Below are 22989 nucleotides of genomic sequence, written 5' to 3'. Positions count from 1 at the left end.
AATCTGATAACAATATTTTTGCTGGTAACATATTTGATTACAGTTATCATTTTTTTGTAATCCCTTTCATGTAATGGATTACATGTAATCCGTTACTCCCCAACCCTGCATCCTATAGCATTTTAACCTGGGTTGTCACGTCCTGACCAGTAAAAGGGGTTATTTGTCATTGTAGTTTGGTCAGGGCGTGGCAGGGGATGTTTGTTTTGTGTGGTTCGGTGTTTTTGGTTTATGTTCTATATTTTCTATTTCTATGTGTATATCTAGTTTTCTATTTCTATCTGGGGTTTTGGCAATGACCTCCAATTAGAGGCAGCTGGTTGTCGTTGTCTCTAATTGGAGGCCATATTTAGTTGGGTTTGTTTTCACTTGTGTTTTGTGGGTGGTTGTTTCCAGTATAGTCTGTGCACCTTACTGGACTGTTTTCGTCATCAGTTTATTTTGTTTAAGTGTTTTGTTTAATAAAGAAAGAAGATGAGCACTTTACCCGCTGCGTTTTGGTCCAATCCTTACGACGCCCATGACATGGGTATTGTGCAACAGAGATGAGAACGTGTTGTAAACTCACTTCACAGCTATCTAGAATTGTTTTAATTAGTTAGAAAGTAAGCCTGTATATTTGTAGTGACTGGGAGTGTTGATACACCCTCCAAAGTGTAATTAATAACTTCACCATGCTCAAAGGGATATTTAATGTCTGCTTTTTTATTTTGATCCTTCTACCAATAGGTGCCCTTCTTTGCGAGGCATTGGAAAACCTCCCTGGTCTTTGTGGTAACATCTGTGTTGTGAAATTCACTCCTTGAACAGTTTTTAACAAATTAATTTATTGGAAAAATTAAGGAGAATCAAGAGACAGAGAGAGAGAGATTTTTTTTCACTTTCACTTACTTAGCTAGCAAATGCAGCTAGCTAGTTTAGCCTTCTCAAACACTCGGCTCAAACAGAGGGATTCTATGTTAGCTAGGTGGCTATAACTATCCAACACAACACTGGAACTTTTCCAAGTCAAGGTAAGCTTTTGCTTTTACTAATTTATTGCCACCGGGGCCTGCCAGTGTAACTGCTAAACTGCTAAACTGCTTTCTGACTGTACACTGTACTGCATGATTGTAGTGGGTTTACTAACATGTTAGTTGTATTAGCTATGTTGACTATGACATTACTTTAGCTAATATGGTGACAACGATGTAGGCTGTGTGTAGCAGTTATGCTACGGTTTGGCTTGGAAATGAATACAACATGGCTGCTATGAAAGTGAACTGGGGTGTATTCATTCTGCTGATTCTGTTGAAAAACGTTTCTTAAAAAGGAAGCAAACGGAACGAAACGGGGACAAACATACAATAATTTGTCCTATAGAAACTCTTGATTGCAACTGTTGGACTAATGACTGCGCCCTAGATCAGATAAATGCAGGCAAGAGTGTGCCGGGCGGTATTGAATGTGTCATTGTCTGTCCATGTGTCACTGTCTGTCACTTCAACATTTTCTTTCGACCTGTGTGCACCTACGTTTCATTCATAGGCTAGGTTGTAGCAACCTCATGATGGGTATAGGTCAAATTCAAGTATCATTTAGTAGCCTAAACCTATGGATGTTACATTGACCTGGGTGAATGGAATATGAATGACAGTTAACCACTATGCTGTAATAGAAATGTACTGAAATGTGTGAGTTGTTGCTGTTTTCTTTTTTAAACGTGTTTCTTTTGGATCTGTATTACTCCATTATGTTGTGGTGTATTAGTGTAAAATGTGTCCTTGTGTTAGGGTCACTGTTTTCCTGCATCACTCTCTTTTTTCACTCTCTCTCTCTCCCTTCCTCTATCCCCCTCTCCCTATCTCTCTCTCTCGCTCTCTCTCTCTCCCTACTGCAGCCACTCTTCACTGTGCCCTGTGTTACCATAGCAACCGATAGCAATGTCAGGCCATGGCATTCTATTGCAGCAGCAGATGCAAAGGAAAGTAGGGAGGGCTCTCTCTCTCACACACACACACACACACTAGGAGGGCTTTCTCTCTCCATCTCCATTTGCCTTTCTCTGTCTCTCTACAGAGAGGGGGATGGGGTGTGATGAGAAGAGAGGACAGGACAGGAGAGGTTCAGTCGGAGTTTGAGGGTTTCTTGTTTCACAGGGAAAGAGCAGGAATAGGCTTTTTTTGTAAGCACATATACTCAAATATAAACTACAAATAACTAGAATTACTGCAACAATTCAATTAAAGTCTCTCTCAAAAGATAAAAATCACTGTAATGCTGAATGAGGGTGAGCAAATGACAGGAAGTTAACTCATGAGGAACAACATGGTTACAGCGTGATAAGTGGTGCCATTTTAAATCCACTATAAATAAAATAAAATGTTGCGCAGAACACAACAGTTGTACCGTGAAATGCTTACCTACATGCTAAAAATAATATAAAAAAAGAAAATAGCAAACAGAAAATTGTAACGCAATACGGTGGATTAGGAAAGTATTCAGACCCATTATATTTTTCCACATTGTTACGTTACAGCTTTATTCTACAATTGATGAAATTGTTTTTTTCCCCTCATCAATCTACACACAATACCTCATAATGACAAAGCAAAAACAGGTTTCTAGAAATGTTGCTAATTTATATATTTTTTTAAATAAAACATTTACATAAGTATTCAGACCCTTTACTCAATACTTTGTTGCACCGTTTGCAGCGATTACAGCCTTGAGTCTTCTTGGTTATGACGCTACAAGCTTGGCACACCTGTATTTGGGGAGTTTCTCCCATTCTTCTCTGCAGATCCTCTCAAGCTCTGTCAAGTTGGATGGGGAGCGTCACTGCACAGCTATTTTCAGGTTTCTCCAGAGATGTTAGATCGGGTTCAAGTCCGGGCTCTGGCTGGGCCACTCAAGGACATTCAGGGACTTGTCCCGAAGCCACTCCTGCGTTGTCTTGGCTGTGTGCTTAGGGTTGTTGTCCTATTGAAAGGTGAACCTTCACCCCAGTCTGAGGTCCCGAGCGCTCTGGAGCAGGTTTTCATCAAGGATCTCTCTGTACTTTGCTCTGTTCATCTTTCCCTCAATCCTGACTAGTCTCCCAGTCCCTGTCGTTGCAAAACATCCACACAGCACAATGCTGCCACCACCATGCTACACCGTGGGAATGACGCCAGGTTTGCTCCAGATGTGACGCTTGGCATTCAGGCCAAAAAGTTAATTATTGTTTCATCAGACCAGAGAATCTTGTTTGGCAAACTCAAGTGGGCTGTCATGTACCTTTTGCTGAGGACTGGTTTCCGTCTGGCCACTCTACAATAAAGGCCTGATTGGTGGAGTGCTGCAGAGATGGTTGTCCTTCTGGAAGGTTATCTCATCTCTACAGAGGAACTCTGGAGGTCTATCAGAGTGACTATCGGGTTCTAGGTCACCACCCTGACCAAGGCCCTTCTCCCCCGATTGGTCAGTTTGTCCAGGCAGCCAGTTCTAGGAGGAGTCTTGGTGGTTCCAAACTTCTTCCATTTAAGACAGATGGAGGCCAGTGTGTTCTTGGGGACCTTCGATGCTCCAGAAATGTTTTGGTACCTTTCCCCAGATCTGTGTCTCGACAAAATCCTGTCTTGGAGCTTTACGGTCAATTCCTTCGACCTCATGGCTTGGTTTTTGCTCTGACATACACTGTCAACTGTGGAACCTTAGACAGGTGTGTGCCTTTCCAAATCATGTCCAATCAATAGAATTTACCACAGGTGGACTCCAAACAAGGTGTAGAAACATCTCAAGGATCATCAATGGAAACAGGATGCACCTGAGCTCATTTTCGAGTCTCATAGCAAAGGGTCTGAATAAATATTTACATCAAGTTTTTCTGTTTTTTATTTTTAATACATTTGTAAAACATTCTAAAAATATGTTTTCACTTTGTCATTATGGAGCATTGTGTGTTGATTGATGACGATTTGCTTTTATTTAATCCATTTTAGAATAAGGCTGTAACGTAAGAAAATGTGAATTAAGTCAAGGGGTCTGATTACATTCCGAATGCACTGTAAATAACAACAATGAGGCTAGATACAATGAGTACTGGTACTTAGTCAACGTGCATGGGTATGAGGTAGTTGAAAACATATCTTTAAAAACACAGCCACAGATGAGTGCACTAATTAGTTTGAATTTCACCCTTCTACCACTGTAGGAAGTGGATATTAATACATTGCTGTCTGAGTCAGCTTTTCCAGTCCTCTTCCACAAATGACAGAGAATCATGGCTCTGATTCCGCTCCTAACCTGGCGTTCTGAATGAGGTGTTCCATTGTGCTGTGGTCTTATCTCGGTGTTCCGTAGCATTATCTCGATTGTAGTGAGCAACTGCTTTGAAATCCCAGGCTTTTAGTGAACACAACATGTTCCAATTACTACTCTATACAACGTCAGCATCATTATATCAGGTTGACTGAGAGAGATGGATTGACTCTCTCTCTCTCTCTCTCTCTCTCTCTCTCGGTTAAAATCGCTGACTAAAGGGCCTAAAGGGCCTGAGACGAGGGGGATAAACTGGGATAACTGGGTCTACAGTACATTACATTCACTCATTTCATTATTGGACTGACATTGATAATGGTTGGGTGTGTTGGCATGGGTACTGGAGGTAGATGGCAGAAAGGCAGGCAAATTAGTTATGAATATACACAGACAAACACACAGTGGCACAAACGCACGCACGCACGCACACACACACACACACACACACACACACACACACACACACACACACACACACACACACACACACACACACACACACACACACACACACACACACACACACACACACACACACACACACACACACACACACACACACACATCAGAATAGAAATCAATGAGTTCAGGTCTTTATCTAATCAAGGAGGGTGTGTTATTGGATAATACAGCATCCCTTAAGTGTCTAACAGTCTCCTAAGACTGGGACCTAATCACAGCTAAGGGAATATGGCATTTTCTCTTCTAAATATCTTAATGCACTTTTCAATCTGCATGGTAATTTATATGCTAATGCCCAGGTTACATTAGATTCAGTGGCAGAGTGCTGAGTGTTATCAGGGAGAGAAAGATGGATGGAGAGGAGGGATAGAAAGAGAAGAAAGAGAGAGTTTTCCCCTTGGTCTACAGTATATGTGGAACTCATGTGAAACTGTTAACATATCTGCAGTTACAGTCTACAGTTGAAGTAAGAAGTTTACATACACCTTAGCCAAGTACATTTAAACTCAGTTTTTCACAATTCCCTCACATTTGTATCCTAGTAAAAATTCACTGTCTTAGGTCAGTTAGGATCACCACTTTATTTTAAGAATGTGAAATGTCAGAATAATAGGAGAGAGAATTATTTATTTCAGCTTATATTTCTTTCATCACATTCCCAGTAGGTCAGAAGTTTACATACTCTCAATTAGTATTTGGTAGCATTGCTTTAAATTGTTTAACTTGGGTCAAATCTTTCGGGTAGCCTTCCACAAGCTTCCCACAATAAGTTGGGTGAATTTTGGCCCATTCCAACATAATTTTCCTCCCTCATGATTCCATCTATTTTGTGAAGTGCACCAGTCCCTCCTGCAGCAAAGCACCCCCACAACATGATGCTGCCACCCCTGTGCTTCACGGTTGGGATGGTGTTCTTTGGCTTGCAAGCCTCCCCCTTTCTCCTCCAAACATAACGATGGTCATTATGGTGAAACAGTTTTATTTTTGTTTCATTAGACCAGAGGACATTTCTCCAAAAAGTACAATCTTTGTCCCCATGTGCAGTTGCAAACCGTAGTCTGGCTTTTTTTATGGCGGTTTTGGAGCAAGCTTCCTTGCTGAGCGGCCTTTCAGGTTATGTCGATATAGGACTAGCTTTACTGTGAATATAGATACTTTTGTACCTGTTTCCTCCAGCATCTTCATAAAGTCCTTTGCTGTTGTTCTGGAATTGATTTGCACTTTTTGCACCAAAGTACGTTCATCTCTAGGAGACAGAACGAGTCTCTTTCCTGAGCGATATGACGGCTGCGTGGTCCCATGATGTTTATACTTGCGTACTATTGTTTGTACAGATGAACGTGGTACCTTCAGGCGTTTGGAAATTGCTCCCAAGGATGAACCAGACTTGTGGAGGTCTATAATTTTTTTCTGAGGTCTTGGCTGATTTTTTTTTATTTTCCCATGATTTTCCCGTCAAGCAGAGGCACTGAGTTTGAAGGTAGGCCTTGAAATACATCCATAGGTACACCTCCTATTGACTCAAATTATGTCAATTAGCCTATCAGAAGCTTCTAAAGCCATGACATAATTTTCTGGAATTTTCCAAGCTGTTTAAAGACACAGTCAACTTAGTGAATGTAAACTTCTGACCCAATGAAATTGTGATACAGTAAATTATAAATTAAATAATCTGTCTGTAAACAATTGTTGGAAAAATTACTTGTGTCATGCACAAAGTAGATGTCCTATCCGACTTGCGCACACCTGTCCCCTATTCCCACTGATTAATACTTGTATAAATGTGCCCTTTGGTTTCCATTGTGCGGTCGATGATTGTTACAATGTCCGTTGGTGCGTGTGAGTGCGTGTGCTGTGTGTTTTGGGCTTTCGTGCCCTTGTGGATTGCGCAGATGATTACGGGTCTCGTCCTGTGTGTTAAGCTTCTAAAGCCATGACAGAATTTTCTGGAATTTTCCAAGGTGTTTAAAGGCACTGTCATTTTAGTGTATGTAAACTTATGACCCACTGAAATTGTGATATAGTGAGTTATAAGTGAAATAATGTTTCTGTAAATGATTTTTGGAAAAATTACTTGTGTCATGCACAAAGTAGATGTCCTAACCGACTTGCCAAAACTATAGTTTGTTAACAAGAAATTTGTGAAGTTGTTGAAAAAAAGTTTTAATGACTCCAACCTAAGTGTATGTAAACTTCTGACTTCAACTGTATATGCAACTCATATGTAAACGATTAACATATCTGTATAAAGAATTAAACTATTCAAAACAAGTAAATACAAATATTGTTTCAGTAAGAGCTACTGTATGTTAGGGACAGCTTATTATTGATCCCAAAAGAGTTATTAAGGAGAGCTGAGCAGTGAGGGGCCCTATAGGAGTGGTTAGACAGCTGATCATAGGTCAGTTATTAAGGAGAGCTGAGCAGTGAGGGGCCCTATAGGAGTGGTTAGACAGCTGATACGTTTGATAAGGGGCAGATAAGAGCTAGAAGAGGTCACATGGGCGAGATCTCTATCTTTAATTAACATAGCACCTTAGGTTATAATTGCCTTATTTGCATATTCATCATCAACTTGGACTGATCTCTCCCCCCCTTCCTCCCTACAATCCCTCTTTACAATCCCTCACCTTCTCCCTCTGCTTCTCCCTCTCCATCCCCCCCCCTCTCTCTCTCTCTGACTGTACATGTTAATCTGGTCTAGCTAATGGAGAGTGTTTAGCAGTACCCTTGGCTCGCCTTTGAGCCCCGATTGAAATATCTCCTCAAGCAACAGAAAGCCGAGGCCGAACACACACATAGGCAGACACACACACACACACAAACAGACACACGCACAACGAACACATGCATGCATGCACACATATACACACTCTCGACTGCATCACACACACATTTTATAACTTGGAGCTGGGTCTGCAGCAGACGTACTGTATGTATTTATGGTGCAGTACTATGCTACAGTCGGATAACACACACACACACACACACACACACACACACACACACACACACACACACACACACACACACACACACACACACACACACACACACACACACACACACACACACACACACACACACACACAGTCCTGAGCCACAGCAAGGGCAAACGTTACAACACAGAACTCAACTGCAGCAAGCCCATAGAGTATGCAGCACAACACTGAGATGTCAAGCCCATAGAGTATGCAGCACAACACTGAGATGTCAAGCCCATAGAGTATGCAGCACAACACTGAGATGTCAAGCCCATAGAGTATGCAGCACAACACTGAGATGTCAAGCCCATAGAGTATGCAGCACAACACTGAGATGTCAAGCCCATAGAGTATGCAGCACAACACTGAGATGTCAAGCCCATAGAGTATGCAGCACAACACTGAGATGTCAAGCCCATAGAGTATGCAGCACAACACTGAGATTTCAAGCCCATAGAGTATGCAGCACAACTCTGAGATGTCAAGCCCATTGAGTATGCAGCACAACACTGAGATTTCAAGCCCATAGAGTATGCAGTACAACACTGAGATTTCAAGCCCATAGAGTATGCAGCACAACACTGAGATGTCAAGCCCATAGAGTATGCAGTACAACACTGAGATGTCAAGCCCATAGATTATGCAGTACAACACTGAGATGTCAAGCCCATAGAGTATGCAGTACAACACTGAGATGTCAAGCCCATAGAGTATGCAGTACAACACTGAGATGTCAAACCCATAGATTATGCAGTACAACACTGAGATGTCAAGCCCATAGATTATGCAGTACAACACTGAGATGTCAAGCCCATAGAGTATGCAGTACAACACTGAGATGTCAAGCCCATAGAGTATGCAGTACAACACTGAGATGTCAAGCCCACCGACATTGTTATCAGCTAAGATAAGACAGGGTTTTCAATTAGAAAGATAATTTTTCAGTGTTTGCAAAGACATCTATCTCCGATCTGCACATGCATTGCCGAAAACATCTTGTACAAGCTGATTTTGGCTTAGATTAAACCTTTTCAAATAGCCAGATCACTGAATGATATTTCATTCCATTAACAATGCATTCGGAAAGTATTCAGATTCCTTGACTTTTCCACATTTTGTTACATTACTGCCTTATTCTAAAATGTATTAAAATGTTTTTTTCCCTCATCAACCTACATACAATACCCCATAATGACAAAGCAAAAAATGTTTGCAAATGTATAAAAAATAAAAGGCTGAAATGTAACATTTACATAAGAATGCAGACCCTTTACTCAGTACTGTGTTGAAGCACCTTTGGCAGTGATTACAGCCTTGAGTCTTCTTGGGTATGACTCTACAAGCTAGGCACACCTGTATTTGGGGAGTTTCTCCCATTCTTTTCCGCAGATCCTCTCAAGCTCTGTCAGGTTGGATGGGGAGTGTTGCTGCACAGCTATTTTCAGGTCTCTCCGGAGTCTTTATGTGCCTTTTGGTAAACTCCAGGCAAGCTCTCATGTGCCTTTTACTAAGGGGAGGCTTCCGTCTGGCCACTCTACCATAGAGTGGAATGCTGCAGAGATGGTTGTCCTTCTGGAAGGTTCTCCCATCTCCACAGAGGAACTCTGGAGCTCTGTCAGAGTGACCACTGGGTTCTTGGTTACCTCCCTGACCAAGGCCCTTCTCCCGCGATTGCTCAGTTTGGCCGGGCGGCCAGCTCTAGGAAGAGTCTTGGTGGTTCCAAACTTCTTCCATTTACGAATGATGGAGGCCACTGTGTTCTTGGGGACCTTCAATGCTGAAGAAATCTTTCGGTACCCTTCCCCAGATCTGAGCCTCGACACAATCCTGCCTCGGAGCTCTACGGTCAATTCCTTCGACCTCATGGCTTGGTTTTTGCTCTGACATGCACTGTCAACTGTGAAAGCTTATGTAGACAGATGTATGCCTTTCCAAATCATGTCCAATCAATAGAATCTATGACAGGTGGACTCCAATCAAGTTGTAGAAATATCTCAAGGATGATCAATGCAAACAAGATGCACCTGAGCTCAATTTCGAGTCTCATAGCAAAGGGTCTGAATACTTATGTAAGTAAATAAGGTATTTGTGTTTTAGGTTTTTCATAAATTTGCAATCATTTCTAAAAACCTGTTTTCACTTTGTCATTATGAGGTATTGGGTGTAGATTAATGACGATTTTTATTTATTTAATCCATTTTAGAATAAGGCTGTAACGTAACAGAATGTGGAACAAGTGAAGGGGTCTGAATACTTTCCGAAGGCACTGAATGTGTGTGAAACCGTCCATGTAATAAAGTATAAAATGTCCCACCCTAACCTTACTAAATACTGTATATTCTAATTCCTTCACTGCAAATGTTACCACAAAGAGCTCCAGTTCAATACAGATAGCTTCAGACAAGGTTTCTCCTGAGCACCTATACAGTAGTAGAGAACAAGCTACAGTGAGGGGAAAAAAGTATTTGATCCCCTGCTGATTTTGTACGTTTGCCCACTGACAAAGAAATGATCAGTCTATAATTTTAATGGTAGGTTTATTTGAACAGTGAGAGACAGAATAACAACAAAAAAATCCAGAAAAACACATGTCAAAAATGTTATAAAATGATTTGCATTTTAATGAGGGAAATAAGTATTTGACCCCCCTCTCAATCAGAAAGATTTCTGGCTCCCAGGTGTCTTTTATACAGGTAACGAGCTGAGATTAGGAGCACATTCTTAAAAGGGAGTGCTCCTAATCTCAGTTTGTTACCTGTATAAAAGACACCTGTCCACAGAAGCAATCAATCAATCAGATTCCAAACTCTCCACTATGGCCAAGGCCAAAGAGCTCTCCAAGGATGTCAGGGACAAGATTGTAGACCTACACAAGGCTGGAATTGGCTACAAGACCATTCCAAGCAGCTTGGTGAGAAGGTGACAACAGTTGGTGCGATTATTCGCGAATGGAAGAAACACAAAATAACTGGCAATCTCCCTCGGCCTGGGGCTCCATGTAAGATCTCACCGCGTGGAGTTGCAATGATCATGAGAACGGTGAGGAATCAGCTCAGAACTACACGGGAGGATCTTGTCAATGATCTCAAGGCAGCTGGGACCATAGTCACCAAGAAGACAATTGGTAACACACTACGCCGTGAAGGACTGAAATCCTGCAGCGCCCCGCAAGCTCCCCCTGCTCAAGAAAGCACATATACATGCCCGTCTGAAGTTTGCCAATGAACATCTGAATGATTCAGAGGACAACTGGGTGAAAGTGTTGTGGTCAGCATCAACTCAACTCGCTGTGTTTGGAGGAGGAGGGATGCTGCCTATGACCCCAAGAACAGCATCCCCACCATCAAACATGGAGGTGGAAACATTATGCTTTGGAGGTGTTTTTCTGCTAAGGGGACAGGACAACTTCACCGCATCATTTGACGGGGCCATGTACTGTCAAATCTTGGGTGAGAACCTCCTTCCCTCAGCCAGGGCATTGAAAATGGGTTGTGGATGGGTATTCCAGCATGACAATGACCCAAAACACACAGCCAAGGCAACAAAGGAGTGGCTCAAGAAGAAGCACATTAAAGTCCTGGAGTGGCCTAGCCAGTCTCCAGACCTTAATCCCATAGAAAATCTGTGGAGGGAGCTGAAGGTTCGAGTTGCCAAACGTCAGCCTCGAAACCTTAATGACTTGGAGAAGATCTGCAAAGAGGAGTGGGACAAAATCCCTTCTGAGATGTGTGCAAACCTGATGGCCAACTACAAGAAACGTCTGACCTCTGTGATTGTCAACAAGGGTTTTGCCATCAAGTACTAAGTCATGTTTTGCAGAGGGGTCAAATACTTATTTCCCTCCTTAAAATGCAAATCATTTTATAACATTTTTGACATGCGTTTTTCTGGATTTTTTTGTTGTTATTCTGTCTCTCACTGTTCAAATAAACCTACCATTAAAATTATAGACTGATCATTTCTTTGTCAGTGGGCAAACGTACAATATCAGCAGGGGATCAAATACTTTTTTACCTCACTGTATACCCTCTGTTTTGATGGCTTGTAATGAGGATAAATATAGCCTTTATGATAGCAAAGTGACCATATTCGGTCTGTACAGGTACTGCATGTGCACCAGGTTACACGTGTACACACACTCGAAAAATGTACACACACACACACACACCTACACACACAGAGATAACCTCTCCCCGGAATGTGTTCCCCTCCCTTCTCTCAGGTAGTCATCATTGTGTTGCTGCTCTGCTCTGTTGTTCCTCTCTCAGTTGGGACTCTCCTCCTGATGAAAAGACATCATTAAGAGACAACCTTGATGTCTGAAAGTGGAGGGAGAAGAGGAGGAAGGGAACAAGGGACGGGTGAGGAGGGGATGAGGAGGTGGAGTGAAATTATCTTCAGCAAACACACAATCAGACTAAAACCCATCTCCAGCAGTCAAGACAAAAGACACTGCTGTGCCTCTGTCTCCCAATAAAATCCTTCTCCAGCTCTTTATTTAGGCTACAATGCCTTTTAAATTCCTTTCTTTGGCTTACAGGCTCTGTGAACTCTCTCTTGGATGGGTAAAGCGGCAAACGTTCAGACTACAAGAAACTCCCAGCTACTCTCCATAAGAAGCAAGAAGTCAAGTGCAAAGACAAACTAGGATTTTGAAAAGGTTTGAGTCAGAGTGAGGCACATGAAGTGGACAGCTACTGTCATGCAAATGAGCACAAGAGATAAGACACAGCCATGGGAATAGCTGTCATCTTTCCAGAGGGCAGAGAAGACAAAGATAAAGTTATCGTATCCATATTCAGGAGCAATTGTGCACTGTCTGTATATATTTGCATTATTGTGATATAAAGGTGTTATAGTCAACTCATAAAGATAGTAAAACAAATAGGTCTGTGGAAGTGACCTAAAGGCTATGTGAAGCATTTTAAAAGTTTTTTCCACAAAGGAGTAACTCTCCCGTCCTACGTCTGGAAGTTTAAGAACCCTGTGGTATAATTAACCAATAAGCCCCACGGGGGTGGGGTATATGGCCAATATAACACGGTTAATGGCTGTTCTTACGCACGACTCAACGTGGAGTGCCTGGATACAGCCATTAGCTGTGGTATATTGTCCATATACCACAAACCTCGAGGTGCCTTATTGCTATTGGAAACTGGTTACCAATGTAATTAGAGCAGTAAAAATAAACTTTCTGTCATAATCGTGGTATATGGTCTGATATACCATGGCTGAAAGCCAATCAGCATTCAGGACTCGAACCACCCAGTTTATGATAAAGGTTAGTTTTGATAAGGACCATGTGTTATATTAAAAGTTGTATTGCTTTCTTTATACAGTTCACACTGACTTTGCTTTGAAAAGTGCAGGTCCTAGATCAGCCGTTCCCAAACTATTCTGGTGCCATGACGACCTACCTACAGTCTTTTGAATTTTCTTATGAGCCCCAAGAACAAAAAACAATATTTCTCGCCACAGCCCATTAAGCCACAACCCAAATAGGACTTATCTGTCACCCATTTCAGACCAGCCATTTGGGAAAAAGTGCCATAGATTGTTTAGGATCAGAATCACATCCTGGAAGAATAACAATCTCCCAAAGGCTCTAGCAATATGGCAATGTGTGGGAAACATGAAAAGGTTCAGCATGAAATATCCACATAACACCTGCTCTGTACACACACACACGCACATGCACGCACACACAGACACACACATACACGCAAGCACACACATGCACACACACACAAACGTGCACCACACACCTGCCCTGAACCATATGTGCTATTCGCTCCCTGGTTCTTTTTAATGAGAGTGTAGCAAAGGCGTCGCTACGCTAGGGGATCCAGGGCTGAGGGATATATGAGAGCCATATGTTTCAGAAGTGAATACACGTGTTAGCATCCCTCAACGGTGTGTGAGACCCCATACTGGGCGTCAGGCTCTCTTGATCGTGGGTAAAGCTTAGGCGAGACATTATTGATGAAAGGAGAGCATGAAAATTAACAGAAATACTCTCTTAAATTACCAATGTAATAACACATCATAAAGCAGACCATTTTATCCAGAGCAACATAAGACGACTGCTAATATTCTCTATATGTGAGTGTGGCCCATGCAAGAATAAGATCCCGTCCTTTCAGATCTCTGGACACCAAGGTGGTACAAGAGGGCGACTGGAACTGGGCCAAAGAGTAGTTTGTTTTCGGTATCTTCTCTCCTTACAACAAGATCTACATTCTGACTGGCAACACAATGGCCTGCCTCCACGAGCCCAGCACCTATGCCCTCTTCATGCTGAAAAACGGCTGCCTGGGGTCCTTGCTCCCAGGACCCCCATTGGTATAGGTCACAGAGGAGAAGCCTGCACAGCCAGAGCCGTCTGGTCCTATAGACCCTGAGATATACAGAGGCTTTACAGGACTGCTTTTAAAAGTGTTGATGTAGTACTGAGGAAGCTAAAGAAGCCCACCCTCTCAGTTCTAACAGACTGGACTGTCTGGACACACTCCACCCTGGTCCATCTTACAGAAGAACACTGACATATATCATATCAGATATGGGGCCTCTCTTAGTAGCCTATATATCAACTTCCTGTCACAGCTGGATATTTCAAACCTCGATCTGAAATTCTGATTAACCCCTGCACTGCCACAGAATACTGCAGGAAGCTACGGAAGATAACAGTCTTCAGGTCTCAGGAAAGGCTATCCATCATGCACGAGTGGTTCACTGACCAACCACTGTTACTCATGAATGAAATAGAGCAAACTGAATGTGTGAGACATTTTCAGCCACTCTAGTAGGAAATGGAAGTACTGTACAATAAAAACTGCTATTTTATTATTGATGCCTAAATGCCTCAGTTTAAATAATAAACAAGCACTTTTTACTCAGCCTCCATTTTCCTACCAAACAGGCATTTAGGAACACTAACACAATGCAGATGGGTGTTTACAAGTTTTACAGCTTAAAGTGAAACAGCATTTCTCACACTCTGCAGTTTTGAAATCAATCAATCAGTGTTTACCAGGTGTAACAGAACTAAACAAGAACAAAATGTTTGCAATTGCCGTTTTGGACATCAACGAACAGACTGAAGCAAGCTTGCACGTCTGGTAGAAACACTTATTTAGTACATGAACCCAAACTTGCATTCTTGGTATGCAGCGACAATGTAGCTACCATGTTGAGAGTCACAGAGCCCGTAGTTGTGATCAATAAAAGTCATTAACAATCCCTATGGGTCGTGCTGTACCCTCTGGCTCTACAAGATTGCTTCAGCTGAAACCTTTTTATTGGTTTAATTGCTTTTCAAATCAGTTTCGTATATACTTAATTTCTAAATTAAATTAGTTATTTTTTCTCCTTACATTAGGATTGAGTAATTATACTGTTTAATTAATCATTGATTAATCATTTCTTGTATCCCTGTTCCGTAAATAATGTGTTACTGATTCTATAGCAGAGGCTATAATTGCTTGGCTATAAGTGATATACAGTGTAAGTGTAAATGGTTTCAATTAGTTTTGTTTTGAATGTTTTGGTATGTCAGTCAACAGCCCTGAGAGTCGCCTTGGGTGAATACTATGCGGGATCCTTGGGATGCCCTACCCCACTGAAGTTGACATTTAAAATGGTTAAGGTAAGGGTTAGGGTTAGGTAAAGGTTAGGGTTAAGGTAAGGGTAAGGGTATTGACATCCCAAGGATCTCAGATCGCTCTGACCTGCGGGTTGTGTGCCGTCTAAAGAGAGCCTAAGGGAAACACTGGCTGCACCTGTTGTTCCCTGTGGTGGCTGTGGTGGGGTGAGCACCTGCTCACAGGGCTGCTGTGAGGCTGTCTGTGGCCATAGCAGGCTAAACAGGGAAACCATTCACACTCCCTCAGGCTCCATGTCTCTCTCTCTCTCTTTCTACTTTCTGTCTCACTCTCTCCTCCTTGCTCTACCCTTTCTCTCTCATCCTCTCGCTCCCCATCTTTACTTATCTCTCTCTGCACTTCACTCCATGTCCCTCTCCCCTCTCTCCCCTCTCTCTCTCTTCTCTCTCTCCTGCCTGTCTCTTTCGACATAAACAACTGCGACCAAAGGCTGTTAAAGTCTTCTACTGGAACTGGATTGCCCTGATAGAAAAGGGGGGAGTTGTAAACAATAAATAAATAATAACGGGTAAATCACTCTGCCGGCCCCAGGAATGCCAGCAGTAAGTGAGCAGTTTTCCTTGCCACTGAGGACCATGTTGGGTGCTTAAGGGATCCGCAGTGGGCTGTAAGTCTGATGGACACAAACATTGAGATTGGGTGGTATGTTGGCAGCCCGGGCTTTAGTCTACAGTATATTCAGAGTCTCTGTCTGTGGGATTTAGCCCAATAAAGCTGCCTGATGTTGACCCCTCTTCTCTCAAGCCTCCCTCTGGTCATCACTATCTGGTCATGCTAGAAAGGACACAAGTACAACTCTATCTGTGATTATAGCCACTAACCTTAACCTTACACCTCATTAGACCATAAAGCTCATCCAATTTGCTCCATTCAAGCAAGCATGGTCATCTAGCGACTACTCCTCCCCCTTCACACGTTCAGCTCTTTATGAGAATGGTCTCACCCCATGATATAATTAAGCAATAAGGCACGAGGGGATGTGGTATACGACCAATATACCACAGCTAAGGGCTGTTCTTATGGACGACACAACGCAGAGTGCCTCGATACAGCCCTTAGCCATGGTATATTGGCCATATACCACAAACCCCTGAGGTGCTTTATTGCTATTATAAACTGGTTACCAACGGAATTAGAGCAGTAAAAAGAAATGTCTTGTCATACCTGTGGTATTGGCTGTCAGCAAATCAGCATTCAGGGCTTGAACCACCCAGTTAGGAATGGTCTGACCAAATGCTATAACTTCCCTTACAGGCATCATTAGCACCTCCCACTCACAGTCAGAGATATAGAGTTCAGTAAACCCTGCCATCCCATCTGAAGTTCCAAACCCTGTCATCCCATCTGAAGTTCCAACCCCTGTCATCCCATCTGAAGTTCCAACCCCTGTCATCCCATCTGAAGTTCCAAACCCTGTCATCCCATCTGAAGTTCTAAATCCTGTCATCCCATCTGAAGTTCCAAACCCTGTCATCCCATCTGAAGTTCCAAACCCTGCCATCCCATCTGAAGTTCCAAACCCTGTCATCCCATCTGAAGCTCCAACCCCTGTCATCCCATCTGAAGCTCCAACCCCTGTCATCCCATCTGAAGCTCCAAATCCTGCCATCTCATCTGAAGTTCCAACCCTGTCATCACATCTGAAGCTCCAACCCCTGTCATCCCATCTGAAGCTCCAAATCCTGTCATCACATCTGAAGTTCCAACCCCTGTCATCCCATCTGAAGCTCCAAATCCTGTCATCCCATCTGAAGTTCCAACCCCTGTCATCCCATCTGAAGTTCCAAACCCTGTCATCCCATCTGAAGTGCCAACCCCTGTCATCCCATCTGAAGTTCTAACCCCTGTCATCCCATCTGAAGTTCCAAACCCTGTCATCCCATCTGAAGTTCCAACCCCTGTCATCCCATCTGAAGTTCTAACCCCTGTCATCCCATCTGAAGTTCCAAACCCTGTCATCCCATCTGAAGTTCCAACCCCTGTCATCCCATCTGAAGTTCCAAACCCTGTCATCCCATCTGAAGTTCCAACCCCTGTCATCCCATCTGAAGTTCCAACCCCTGTCATCCCATCTGAAGTTCCAAACCAATTATATTCTTGTAGGAATAAACAATACCCACAGTTCAATGTCAAGTTATGATTTACATTTGGTTTAGTTGTCAAGTAACGTGAATTCAAGATTAAATCAACTAAACATTTTACCATGTAATTGGATTTAGGTTCAAATTTGGGTGAAAAAATGATGAAATCCTCTTATGTTGATTACTTTTTGCAAATCCAATCAGTTTTCCACAATGGTTCATTTTTCTGTTGTTGAAATGACGTGGAAACAACATTGATTCAACCAGCTTGTGGCCAATTAGTTTGCAGAACTCTGTATGGTTCTGCTCCCACATCAAACACCCTATGGACCAATCACAGGAAATCTTGAGGACATTTGGAATGAACAACAGCCAACAGCAGAACAAGAAAGAACAGTCGGGATGTACAATAAGTTATTTAATTAACTACCAATACAATTAAAAACACAAGCCTGCCATGCAAATATCAACCACTACCCTTTTCAACCCAACTGGGTCTTGACTGGTCCCAGATCTGTTTGTGCTGCATAGCCAACTCCTAGGTTACCTCTTCCTACAGTAGGTCTCAAAGTGCTTTACATTGTTCGACACTCAGGCATAGCCCATGGAGCTACTGAAAGAATAATGAGTCAATCAATGCAATGATGGCAGGCAAATTACCATATGTCTGACCTTTGGTCTATATCACTGAAAACCTTTAGAAAAACATAATTATTCAATCAACGTCACTCTTTAACGCCCCTTACTTACCCTGGTCATTTGGGGTTGAGAGTCACAATGTACAAGAATGACCCAACATGTAGGGGGAAAAAACGTGCATTATTACATAGGATGAATAAGAGCTGTTGTTCCATATAGGATCAGCATGTAGGCTAATTGTCAACATGATTTAACTTATCATATTCACCACTGTCATTCTTATGATCCGAATAACTGATAAGGAAAACTTTAATGATCATACCCACATGAAACTAATGGACTACATCATGCAAGTGATGCAACACATGATTAATTCAACTAAAAAATATTAGTCCATGTCCAATTATGAAAACAATGATGCATTGAATAACACAAAGAACACAGAGCCCACACAGTATAGCAACCAAAGGAGACACGTACCTCAAAAGAATACGACACAACACCCTTTGTCATTGGCAATGACCTAAACAAAGCATTCCATGGCAGATTATTAAACATAGCATGTATACATTCAGAGCACCAGCAACCGAAGGCGCGGCCGCGGTAAAAAACGCTGCTAAAGCGAATGCAATACCTGTTAATCCATCCTCCACCATCTCTCTCTACGGCTAAACTCACTCACCATTCACTGTGCGAGATGGACAGGTATGCAGGCGATGTCTGGTCTGTTGCCAGTCGTCCTCTCGTATGCAGACAGGTTTTCCTCCACGTCTGAAATCAACACAAAGGGTGTAGCAGGGCACCAAGCTCTCTCTGGGTCTTGGTAATCACAACGCTTGGATGAGAATCGGCTATTAAGCTACCAATCCCCTCTGCCGCACCTGTCTCTTCCTCGAGCGGCTTCTGCGCGTAACCGTGGCATCCCCGTTATCTTCCAGTGAATGCGTCCAGACCAGTTCAAACCTTTCCAATAAAGGTTTGAAGTAAAAGCGAAATATGGTACCTGCAGGTGCAGTGCTTTTTTTATAGACTACATTTCAGTGTCCTGTTTGAAGATAAGGATCTTTTTCGGGCACCCCTGCAAATCACACAATGAAACCCAAGAGTGGGCTATAATCGGTGTAGAGGGTTAAGCGTCACCTTCAAATGACCAGAAGGCTTAGGCTATATGTGCAGACAAAATACTCACGAGTCTTTTCATTCTGTCTTAATTCATTCTCTCTGTCTGTGGATCCCAGCTGTGCAGTCTTTCCAGGGTTGCATGCAGTGCTCCCTTGACAGCCGAAGAAAGATACTGGTCAAGCTCTCAGTTATCACAGGCTCAGGCTATAATGGATATATTCCAACACTATGTTGAGGAAGGATACCAACGCAGAATGTCTCCAATATCCATTAATACATCAAATCAAATCGAATGTTATTGGTCGCATACACATATTTAGCACCACCAACACAGGGACAGAAATATTCAGGGAACGTTTCAAAATGACAAAGCACCCCACAATGCATGAATGGGGACGTCATTGATCTCTCTCTCTCGCTTTCTCTCTGTCTCTCTCTCTTTCACGCAAGCATACACTCACACAAATACACACAAACTCGTTTTTTTCTTGCATATTCAAAACTAGCAGGTATTTCATCATGGAAAATACATTGAGTGTACAAAACATTAAGAACACCTTCCTAATATTGAGCTTTTTCCCTCAGAACAGCTTCAATTGTTCTGGGAATGGACTCTACAAGGTGTCGAAAGCGTTTCACAGTGATGCTTCCCACAGTTGTGTCAAGTTGGCTGAATGTCCTTTGGGTGGTGGACCATTCTTGATAAGTACAGGAAACTGTTGAGTGTGAAAAACCCAGCAGTGTTGCACTTCTTGACACAAACCCCTGGCACCTACTACCATACCCTGTTCAATGGCACATACATCTTTGGCCTTGCCCATTCACCATCTGAATGGCAAACATTCACATGTAACATGTAAGCCATTTAGCTTTTATCCAAAGCGACTTACAGTCTTGCGTACATACATTTTATTTATGGGTAGTATCAGTGCTCTACCGACTGAGCTGCACTGGACCACTACACAATCCATGTCTCAATTGTCTCAAGGCTTAAAAATCCTTATTTAACCTTTCCCCTCCCCTTCATCTGCACTGATTGAAGTGGATTTAACAAGTGACATCAATAAGGGATCATAGCTTTCACCATGATTCACCTGGTCAGTCTATGTCATGAAAGAGCAGGTGTTCTTAATGTTTTGTACACTCAGTGTATAACAAACAAAACAATTCTCCCAAAAAATGTAAACATTAGGTTTTGTCTTTGAAGACTGTAGCATATCATTAGAACTGTGGAACAAACTGCAAATGTCTATTTTGTAGAAAGAATTACATTCAGGTAAGTATCCAATAAAATGTTATCTAACACAATTATTTTATAACCCATGAAGGACAAATCTGGGTGTGAAAATGTCAAAGATTAAAATAGCCTAAAAAACTGTGCATAATAAAGGAACCACTGCTTGCGGAGGGAATAGAGTGAGAGGTAAGATGAGAGTGTGATCATTTCCCACAGGGAATTATGCTGTCATCCACTCCCATCGCTATCAGTGGAAGCTGTCAAAACTAAGGAAACAAGATGATGGGGGAGGACATGGGAGTGGTTGAGTGGCAGATGTCTTCAGAAAAGCATCTCTATAATTTTGGACAGTAATGATATATTCACTAAATCAAATTTGATTTAGCCTATTCATTATATTCTGTGAGATAGGACAGACAAAATCATGGTTGTAAATGATGTTTTTCCTAATTACATAAATAGTCCTATCTGTAACATCTATCCATGTCACACATTCTAGGATTATGAACACAGTCAGAGGCAGATAGAGGCAAAGATTAAGGAATTAAGGTTTTAATTGTTTTTCAAAAGTGACAGTAAAACACATAAACACAAATTACTTGGATGGCTCATAGAGCTTCCATGCTTTCACAGACTACAGGTTGACTGAGTTCACAACTGACCAAAAACAAACCAAAAACAGTAACAAATAAAACTACAGTATGAAATAATGAGAAGACAGGTAGCCATATTTTAAGATAAATGGTAAATCTTTTTTAAATGCAAATACATAGGCTAACTGAAAGACAATCACCCAGGACTGTAAGCCTCTGGGTGTAGTGGGTGCGAAGTCAGGCGCAGGAAGCAGAGAGTACAGGGTAGTGCTTTATTTGCACACACGGCGAACATAAGCCAACCCCACAAAAATACAGGGCGCACACAAAACAAATGCCCCAAACACTGGGGACTGAAACAGTCCGGATAAAACCCACGACCGAAACAACGTCAGACAGAAGCGTGCACAGTAGCAACACACAAACAATCCTGCACGCAGAGCAGGCGGGCCTACTGGCTAAAATAACCCGACTAATCAGCCTAACACAAAACAGGTGCAACCAATAAACAGAAAGGGGAAAAAAGGGAATCAGTGGCATCTAGTAGGCCGGTGACGACGACCACCGAGCACCACCCGAGCAGGAAGGGGAGCTACCTTCGGTAGGAGTTGTGACAAGGACGGGTTCAATTATCTAAACCATTTCCCAGTGGTGTAAAGTACTTAAGTAAAACTACTTTAAAGTACTACTTAAGTAGTTTTTTTGGGGGGTATCTGTACTTTACTTTACTATTTATATTTTTGCCAACTTTTATTTTTACTTCACTACATTCCTAAAGAAAATGATGTACTTTTTACATTTTCCTGACACCCAAAAGTTCTCGCTACATTTTTACAGGAAAATGGTCCAATTCACACACTAATCAAGAGAACATCCCTGGTCATCCCTACTGCCTCTGATCTGGCAGACTCATTATACACAAATGCTTCATTTGTAAATTATGTCTGTGTGTTGGAGTGTGCCTGGCTAGCCGCCTGGCTATCCGTCAATAAAAATACAAATAAAATGGTGCCATCTGGTTTGTTTAATATAAGGAATTTGAAATGATTTATACTTTTCCTTTAAATTTGATACTTAAGTACATTTTAGCAATTCCATTTACTTTTGATACTTAAGTACATTTAAAACCAAATACTTTTACTCAGGTAGTATTTTACTGGGTGACTTTGACTTTTACTTGAGTCTGCCAAGGCACCAGCTAAATTAAGGCAGTTATACAATTTTAAAAACATTACAAAACATTCATAACAGTTTTCACAACACACTATGTGTGTGCCCTCAGGCCCCTACTCCATTTGAATAAATAAACGCTGATAAAGAAAGTAAACACATACCTCAGTACAATTGACCACACCGCAAACATTTGTTAAAAACGCAAGGTTCTAAAAATAGTTATCCAGCAGACACAGCAAAACAACACACGACACAGACTCCACAAACTTCGGGTACAAATGTTCTCATCCCCACACTGGTATAAGGGGCACTTTTATACTTTTTGACCAGACCTCTCCCCTTACAAAAAGAGTACAGTATAAGTGCAGTTAGAGTGCAGTATAACTGCAGTATGTTGCAAATACTGCCTCCAAAATAACACTGTGGACTGCAGTTACTGCACTTTTACTTTCAAAACGTAAATCGTTTTTGTAAGGGTCTAATTAGGGTCCAAGAGGAATCACACTGACCAAAACCAAACCTTATCTATCTCTCTCTCGCTCGCTCCCTCCCTCGCTCTCTCACACACACACAAACAAGCACACACACACACACACACACACACACACACACACACACACACACACACACACACACACACACACACACACACACACACACACACACACACACACACACACAATCTGTGAAACCGGCAAATTTGTGAAATGTAACATTGTAACTCGGCCTATCAATTCACTGCCAAAGGGCTACGCC

General features: G+C 42.1%; 1 protein-coding gene across 1 annotated transcript in view; it reads right to left on the bottom strand.

Moving 5' to 3' along the window:
• LOC106569517 (semaphorin-6B) overlaps window positions 1–19598 on the bottom strand; it is a 75245-nt gene extending 55647 nt beyond the window's left edge. Inside the window, exon 1 of the mRNA XM_014140952.3 lies at window positions 18791–19598. Coding sequence (XP_013996427.1) covers window positions 18791–18793 — 3 coding nt within the window. The 5' untranslated portion in view covers window positions 18794–19598. The remainder of the gene's footprint in view (window positions 1–18790) is intronic.
• Between the last annotated feature and the right edge of the window lie 3391 nt (window positions 19599–22989).

Source organism: Salmo salar, chromosome 14 (genome assembly GCF_965601325.2).
Source record: "Salmo salar chromosome 14, fSalSal1, whole genome shotgun sequence".
Taxonomy (NCBI): Eukaryota; Metazoa; Chordata; class Actinopteri; order Salmoniformes; family Salmonidae; genus Salmo; species Salmo salar.
The sequence above is the reverse complement of the archived record's forward strand: the minus strand, read 5'-3'. Positions and strand labels throughout refer to the sequence as shown.